Raw genomic sequence first — 9,051 nt, 5'->3', positions numbered from 1 at the left:
AATGAATGTCGCGCTTAAGCGGTAAGAAGAGGGAAATTGTTATGTGTGTTACGTTGGGAATACTGAATGTGGTATTTCACACTTACCGCGTATTGGTTCTGTGCGGAAAACAAGCAAATACGCACGATCTCGCACAAAATATATTTTCCTTTACTTTCAAGGGGAGGCAGAGGTGAATATTTCAAAATCCATAAAATTTATCCGATTTGTTTGAAATTGATCATGGATACTAAAGTATATTATTAGTAATGGACATACCAAGTTTCAACTTCCTAAGTACAATAGTTCTGTAAATATTAATAATTTTATAAAACTTTTTATCGTTTGATATAAAATGCTCCATGCACCATATTGTAAGAAATTTTCAATATTTCTTTTTATTTATATGTTCAGAGAAAGTATATAAATAATGATAAGTATTAGTTTATTATGGGAATAATATAGTAATACAGTTATCTTGGTTTTAATTTCATACCTTTATGGGCACAAAATCAAAAACTAACATCGGAATATCAAAATAAAGATAATAAAAATGGAAAAAAAAAAAAAAAAAAAAACAAATTTTCATTTTTTCTTAAGTTTTGTTCCAAAATTTCACCTCTGCCTCCCCTTAAGGATAAAAGAATATTACAAATAGAGAATTAAGTATTCAGAAGTATCATTTCTTTAATTGGCTAGTGTTCTGAAGTCAAAAAAGTGTTGTTAATTGCTTTGTACAATTTTTTTTCAATTCTTAGCTAAAAATTACATTAATCTCACGCAATTATCACAGAAATTGTTACAAATCATACGACTTCAGGAACTTGATTGTTTAAAATTTAATTATGATCCTAATGTACAGTTTTAAAGAATTTACAAGAGTGGCATGATTTGTAACAATTGTTGTGATAAATGCGTAAGAATAATATAATTATTTAGTTAAAAATCGAAAAGAAATTCTGTACGAAGCAACTACGGAATTCACAACATATGTTTAGCTTCAGAATACTAGCTAATTAAAGAAATGATACTGCTGAATAGTTCATTCTTTATCTGTAATATTCTTTTACCCTTAGAAATTAAAGATTAATGGTATTTTAGAAATAATTTCAAAGTAATGTAACTCTGAAAATACTGAGATTAGGATACATGTTTATATGACATATTTTGCTTGGAATGTCTTCAGAAATAAGTTCCGTTAGTGACGGTAAATCCTAGTGAATCACCCTGTATAGAATATTGAATACTGTAAAGATTAAAATATTAAGAATACAGATATTTCAAAGTAAAACCAAAGGAAAAAATTTTCGAATCTAATATAATATATTTATGTTCAATTACAAAAAAAAAAACTATAGGACTACTCTGTATAAATTCGGGTAGCTGTCATTTGAGACATAAACTTCCCAGCATGGAATTAATTCTCCATATAAATCTATTGAAAACCCCTATACAGTCTAAATTATACTAAACTCTATTATATCATATCTTACAGATCATATGCAATTTAGCATTGATGACGAAGTGATCGGCACAGTGGCTCCAGGAGACGGTGGATTCTGGGAACTAGGAGAATTCGGCCAACAAGTTGGAACTGTAGATAACCCATGGCAATATGGAAACAAGATGGCACCATTTGACCAACCGGTAATTATTATCCACATCCTACAAATGTAATAAGCATATAATTGAAACTGTGTCTCACCGATATGTTCAAAATTAGAGAGATTATCATCGGAACAGAATTACCAGAACTATATCAGCTATAATTTCCGAGTATCAGTCAATAGCATTGGATATTTCATTAGGAATTGCAGAGAGAGAGGTGCCATTTGCAATGGAAAGATCCACATGGGGAAAATAATAGATAATTTCTGGCTTGGTTTCAATAACGGAGAGACTGTTAGTTTTTCTAAATGTTCATTAAAACGTACTAATACTTCCTTTTCAAATATTATATCTTCAGATATGGTGCAGTCTAGATAACGAATTTCTCTTCATCCAGGGCTGGGCAATATTTTAAATACATTTGTATTTTGTAATTTGCAAGGATTTTAGAAAGTATTTTGTATTTAAATAGGCCTACATAAAATTGATGTATTTTATATTTCAAATACTCAAAATACTTTCTTCTTCTTGTCCTTCAAGTTTGGGATTTGTATTTGAAGAATGAACTTGTCTTATTTGCCTACCCATTTCAGATGTGCTAGCCATACACTTAGTTTTCTTGCCACAACTGATTACCTTAATGCCATAAAGAAATCTCCAACAGCATCAAGGATCCATCACCCAACACTTGCTAAGTGTTCAGCATTATGGAATGCGTCTAGGAGACCCAAATCCTCAGAAATTATACCAGATGTCTTGAAATATTCATTAAAGTTTCCTTGCCCAACTCGATGGAATTCTCTTTATGACTCGATCTCTCAAATATTTTAATTCAAACATGATATAAACAGTATATGTGAAAAATTGGGATTGCCAGCCTTCAAAGATGTTGAGTTTCAGTACCTTGAAGAATATTGTGCAGTTCTGAAACCCATTGCCGTAGCCCTTGATTTAATGCAAAATGAGAAGACGTGCTATTACAGCCAACTTCTGTCCACATTAATTTCCCTCAAAAACAGATTACATATTCTGTTATCTAGTAATCTACGCCATCTATTCCAAGTAACTCCAGTCCTAATGAGTTCGCTTTCATCAAGATTTAAAGCGATGTTTGATCTGACCCCAGAAGCAAATTGAGCTATTTTGGCAGCTTGCTTCCACCCATCATTTAAGATGAGATGGCTACCTGACACTGCCTCACCAAATGATAAGGAGAGGATACAGAATATGTGTGTGAAATCAGCTGAGCAGTTCTCTGCTACACCTTTGGTCAGTTCAGATGATGAAAGACGATGAAAACAGTTTTTATGTTTTCAACTCAAGTACAACAGACTTTGAAAAGCAAAAAGAAAAGAACTTGTCGACTGCAGAGGATGAGCTCATACAATTCTTCAAAGGCAAAGGGGCAACCCTGTGCACTCCAGAGAATTACCCAACAGTGAAACAAGCTTTTATAAAGTATAATACAAGTTTGTGTTCCTCTGCGCCTGTAGAAAGACTGTTCTGTTTTGCAGGATTTATTAATTCACCAGCAAGGGGATCCTTACCTGATGAACATTTGAGGAACTGGTTGTTTTGAAAGGGAGCAGTAATTATTCATATATAGCATGATTTCATTGTTGACTGGGAAAAGGAAGAATGTTCAGTTACAGTGTTTATATAAAACTTCGAGATAAAAATAATTTTAATGTTAATATAATATTTTAGATTTTCGGTAATATTCCTATTTCGTTATATATTGTATCGGGTATTTGAAATACAAATGTATTTTGAGTACCTATTTGAAATACAAATGTGTTTTGGTTAATTTTTTAAAAGTATTTTGTATTTGTATTTGAAATACTATTCTTTGAAGTATTTTGTATTTGTATTTGAAATACTTGGATGTCAGTATTTTGCCCAGCCCTGTTCATAGTCTACAGCTTTAATTACTTGTCCATCCTAGTGTGCAAGTAGTGAACTGTGTAGCAGGTAAATAGATGGTACTACTGCAACTATCCTGTGTACGTACATCCATTAAATTAACCAGATTGTGTTATGTTTCAATTGCAGTTCTACTTTGTCCTGAATCTTGCCTGTGGAGGAGTGAATTACTACTTCCCTGACGACGCTCAGAATCCAGGCGGAAAACCGTGGCTGAATACGTCACCAGCGGTAAATTTAAAAGATTGCAATAAGTTTTCAAGTAAACGTATAAATGCTTCTCGAAAATTATATTCAATGACTAAAAAGTAATTAATATTGGTATACATGTGATCCTCTTGCATTCCCCTTATGAAATACTTCACTTCAGGACTTATCCATCTTGCTTTCTCTAAAAATATCATGTGTGTGAAAAAATTTATAAAATTCGTTTCATTTACTCAACTATCCATTTCACTCTTATTTATTTATTTATTTATTTATTCATTTATTCATTCATTTATTCATTTATTTATTTATTTATTCATTTATTTATTCATTTATTTATTCATTTATTTATTTATTTATTTATTTATTTATTTATTTATTTATTCATTTATTCATTCATTCATTCATTTATTCATTCATTTATTCATTCATTCATTTATTTATTTATTTATTTATTTATGTATTTATTTATTTATTTAGTCAATTATTAATTCATTAACTCACTCGCAGATTTGCTCATTACGTCAATAATTATTATTAGACATATTTATTTATTCACTTTGTGAACAATTAATAGGCATGCATGTGATCATACAGGGCTTTCATTTCAAAACTTCCCAGTCTAAATAACTAATTATTTAAATTGAATTCAATTTAAACAAAAAACACGTAAATTGAGGGGGAAGTCTGAAACCAGGCTTAATTCCATTTTAGATTTCACCCCGCATCCCCCAGCCTCTCCTATTTTGAAATTTCAAATTACACCCCTATATTTTTATACTTAAATATGAAAGAGTATTCAATTGTTTATATACCTCATTCATTTGTTTTCGCATCTTTTGTTTTCTATCGTCGCCTGGCAACCTGGATTGTTGTTATTGTTGATTAGAGCTGAAGAGAATAAAGCTACAAAAACTTATTGAGCATTTCACGTAATAGTTGTGTTTGTGTATTAAATTATTTTAAAATGGTGTATACCCTTCAAGAGAGGACATAAGTCATCCTTATTGATTAAATTTAGGAAATTACACAAAATAAGCTCTGTTTCCATACTACAATCAACTGATAATAAAAAAATACAAGTTGCCAGGCGACGATAGAAAACAAAAGAAGCAAAAACAAATGAATGAGGTGTATAAACAATTGAATGCTCATTTTAAGTATACAAATATAGGGGTGTCATTTGAAATTTCAAAGTGGGTGGCTGAGGGTTGGGGGATGAAATCTAAAGTGAAATTAAGCCTTGTTTCAGAGTTCCCCCCCTCAATATCTAAATTGACGTATTTTTTAATTGAATTCAATTTAAATAATTGTTTAGACTTGGAAGTTTTGAAATGAAAGCCCTGTATATTAATTTCAAGACATTATTTATGAGATTTTAGGACCTACATTTCTTCTGACAAAAACAGGTCGTTGCAGCTCATCTGTAGCAAACTTCTTACAGAATTTGTTTCTTTCCTAATTAAAAATAATTACTGTAAGTAGCTGACAGAAGTGTGCCACACTAACTGAATGTATGCGTCAATTTCCGATCATCAATGTTTTAGTAATAGGCCCTACGAGTTTCTTATATGTTGAAAGGAAAAAGCTGATGCGGTCACACTGATGAAGTTCCATGTCGATAGATTTTGATTTAATTATAGAAAACACTCATACGCAATCCTGGACAAAAAAAGACTCTTCTAATGCAAATAATTCAAAATCTGTATGTAAATTATTCAAGGTAGCCTAACCAAGAAGTGTAAATCCACTATAAAATACAGCATAACACATTTCTTTCTGTATCTCATGAACTACTGAAGCAATCTGTTTAAAATTTTTAAGGCAGATAAAGAAAACTCTGATGAACATTCTCTATAGCTTTCAACATTTTAGCAACCATATAAAAATGTTAATCAAATATTTTATAAATAAACATTGCAGAAGATAAACTCAAAACAATGAAATATAGCTAAATGTCAATTCTTCTCAGAAACAAGTGCAGTGAATTTTTTTGACATAGAATAAAGGCATAATTTAATTTTGGAAACTCAAATCAGTTTTCTGTGTTGGTTTGAAAATGATGTAATTTTTTTTTTTTTTGAAATTTAAAAAAATTAATGTTTTTGCAGTGATTATTGGTATGGACTTCTGTGAAATAATTAATACATTTAAATAATTTTAGTTCACAGAATTCAGACATGATTGAATAATGTGTGTGCAAAGCTTAATGCGGATTGGTCCAACCAATCCTGAGAAAAATTGGATTTGCGTTTGAAAAAAATAAGTTCACGGGAAACTGAGAAACGTTACATTTTCTACTTTTCAAACTAAGATTGACTTTTGTCCGTGTTTGAAACAAACAGAGATGGACTTGTCCATTTTTGAAACACAAAACCCAGAATCAGGAAAATGATGAATTCCTATTTTAGAAATATTTCAGGATTGAAAAAAAGTCTGAAAGGAAGCGTGATGTTTCACACCAATAATATCTGGAACTCTCTTAGAGATTTCAAATATTATTTTTGCAATAAATCTTACATCAAATTAGTCCTAGAGAAATGTAGATTTTTAGGCCTAAAAAGAAAAAAACTTCATTTTTGACCATTTTACACTTTCTGGTTATTTTAATTCTAAAAAATTAAGTTCTACTGACTAACAACTCGTCACATACACACACAAACATAATTTGAAAAAAAAAAAAAAAAAAGATTCAAAGCATGCTTCCGATATCTTAAAACATCATCCGTCAAAATTATTAATATTTTCATCACTACTACTATTACTACTATTCACTAACACCAGGAAGAAAGAAGTATTAATTTTTTTTTTTTCTTCATAGTTTTAATACGTATTATTACCTTTTCAGGCTTCCACAGACTTCTGGAATGGCAAGAATCAATGGCTCCCGACTTGGAATCTCGATGTCAACAATGGAGAGAGCGCGGCAATGCAGGTTGACTACATTAAAGTCTGGGCTCTCTAAAGCTGTTGTCATCACCTCAGACCTGACACCACGCAGCAGCAATATATCTATTAATCGTTAATCAGTTTTAATATTCAAATGTCAATCTACAAAATGCACGAATTAGAACGTTGCAGGTGTACGCAATAAAACTTACTCTGTAAATTAATCATGAGTATTCTTATTTTATTTCTAAGCACCACTTCCTGAATGTCTGTTGAGTTTTAATATCATCCTACCTATACCAATACTCTTCTATTTTAAATACCTTCGCTGTACGAAGGCTTTAATTTAAAATCAGGGGAGCTTATAGCATAGTAATTTACACTCTTACGCTTGGACATGGGAAAGTAGGAGTTGGGGTAGTAAGGTGACGTCATAGCGTAACTGAACCGGTCGGCAAAGATTAGACCTACGTCATATAAAATAAATCTCGCATTATACAGCAAAGGGAAAGATAGGACGGGGAGCATACCCAGACTACGTAACTTTGAATGAACAAGTGAGGGAAATCATGCCTTACCTCCACACCCTACTTGTGTATTAAGGGGTTAACTGCAGAATCAATAAATGCCGACCACTGTTCTGAAGTCTGAAGTCTCCGTATACGTAACTTCATAGTATAAAATCCTACGGGAAATTAAATTAGTCCTGCAACCGTAATACAAGGTGAAACGAAGGAGATGGACGATTTTCAAATGGAAATAATGATTATGTATATCATAAAAATATATTAATGCCAAAAAATCTGGCTATGTATGCCAGTTGGTATTGTATTGTATTGTATTTATTAACATTCCATGGTATTCATACATGCTTACAGCTAGAATATGGAACAAGTAAAAAAACTTAATACTATTATAAAATCTTAATTTATAGTCACAGTCTAGATGAAATATATACAGACGAGATTTACAATATAGTCTACTAGTACAACACATAGTTTTAGTATCAATTTCATGAAGCGTTATTGAATGTCATGAATTCACCTACAGAATAGAAGGCGTGAGAAATTAAGTACTTCTTTAATTTGGCCCTAAATAATCTTATGTTTTGAGTTTCATTTTTTATATCGATAGGGAGGCTATTAAAAAATTTTACTGCCATATAACGCACTCCTTTTTGATAGCACGATAGACTTGCCGATGGAGTATGAAAGTCATTTTTTGACGTGTATTTATGCTATGAACTGTTGAATTAGTTACAAAGTTTTGACGATTACATACGAGGAAGATTATTAATGAAAAGATATACCGACAAGCCATGGGCATTATTTGTAGTTTTTTGAAAATAGTCCTACACGATTCCCTAGATTTGGCACCTACTATTATTCTAATTACTCTTTTTTGTAATAGAAATATATTGTTACTATCTGTAGAATTTCCCCAGAATATTATTCCAAAACTCGTTACCGAATGGAAGTATGCAAAGTATATTGTTTTTAAGGTATTGATATTTACTATCTTTCGCATAGATCTAATAGCAAAACAAGCTGAATTTAGTTTGGGGGTAATTTCTTTAATATGATTCTTCCAATTTAACACATCATCGATTTTAAGCCAAGAAATTTGGTTGTTGTTATTTCTGTTAGGGACCTATTGTTAATTATTGCGCTTGAAATTTTCGAGGTTGAATTTGGACAGGATTTAAATTGAATTATGTTAGTTTTGTTACAATTTAATACTAATTTATTGATTGAGAACCAGTCACATATTTTGAAGAGAATTTCCTCTGTTGAAGATTGGAATGTATTGGAGTTATTGGCTGTAATTACTATATTTGTGTCATCTCCAAATAATATGGGATGACCTACATCTTTTATTAGGGGGGCAAGATCATTTATGAACACTAGAAAAAGTAGGGGACCTAATATTGATCCTTGAGGAATTCCATATAGCTCATTTGATGCATTTGCATTATGTATTCATTAATTATGTATGGTACTGAGATAATTAAAATTGTTTAAAATTTTCTGAAGACCATGATAATCCGAAGAAAAATAAAGAAGGTAAACTTGCGAATTCAAAATGAGGCAGTAGAGCAAGTGGACAGCTTCAAATACTTGGGGTGTACTATAAGCAGTAACATGAGCTGCTGCCAGGAAGTCAAAAGGAGGATAGCAATGGCCATGGGTGGGCAACTCGTACTCCCAAGGCGCTAAAAACCTTGGCACAAAAAAAGCACACACCGAGGCAGCCGCTGCAGTTACAAGCTGCCAATCACTGTAGACGCAAGCGAACCAACAACCACTCGTGTTGCAAGGCCCTCGTACACTGCAACTAGCACAGAGTTCGTTCTACCTGACTGAGTTTGTTCACAGTTTGAGAGCACGAGTTGCCCACCCATGGCAATGGCAAAGGAAGCTTTTAATAGGAAAAGGGACGTCTTCT

The 9,051-nt window shown here is 31.9% G+C and overlaps 1 protein-coding gene across 1 annotated transcript in view; it reads left to right on the top strand.

Moving 5' to 3' along the window:
* LOC138703800 (beta-1,3-glucan-binding protein-like) overlaps positions 1-6,830 on the top strand; it is a 22,762-nt gene extending 15,932 nt beyond the window's left edge. The window contains exons 5-7 of the mRNA XM_069831988.1: positions 1,475-1,626; positions 3,640-3,741; positions 6,566-6,830. Coding sequence (XP_069688089.1) covers positions 1,475-1,626; positions 3,640-3,741; positions 6,566-6,682 — 371 coding nt within the window. The 3' untranslated portion in view covers positions 6,683-6,830. The remainder of the gene's footprint in view (positions 1-1,474; positions 1,627-3,639; positions 3,742-6,565) is intronic.
* Positions 6,831-9,051: the final 2,221 nt, after the last annotated feature.

Source organism: Periplaneta americana, chromosome 7 (assembly GCF_040183065.1).
Source record: "Periplaneta americana isolate PAMFEO1 chromosome 7, P.americana_PAMFEO1_priV1, whole genome shotgun sequence".
NCBI classification, from domain to species: domain Eukaryota; kingdom Metazoa; phylum Arthropoda; class Insecta; order Blattodea; family Blattidae; genus Periplaneta; species Periplaneta americana.
The sequence above is the reverse complement of the archived record's forward strand: the minus strand, read 5'-3'. Positions and strand labels throughout refer to the sequence as shown.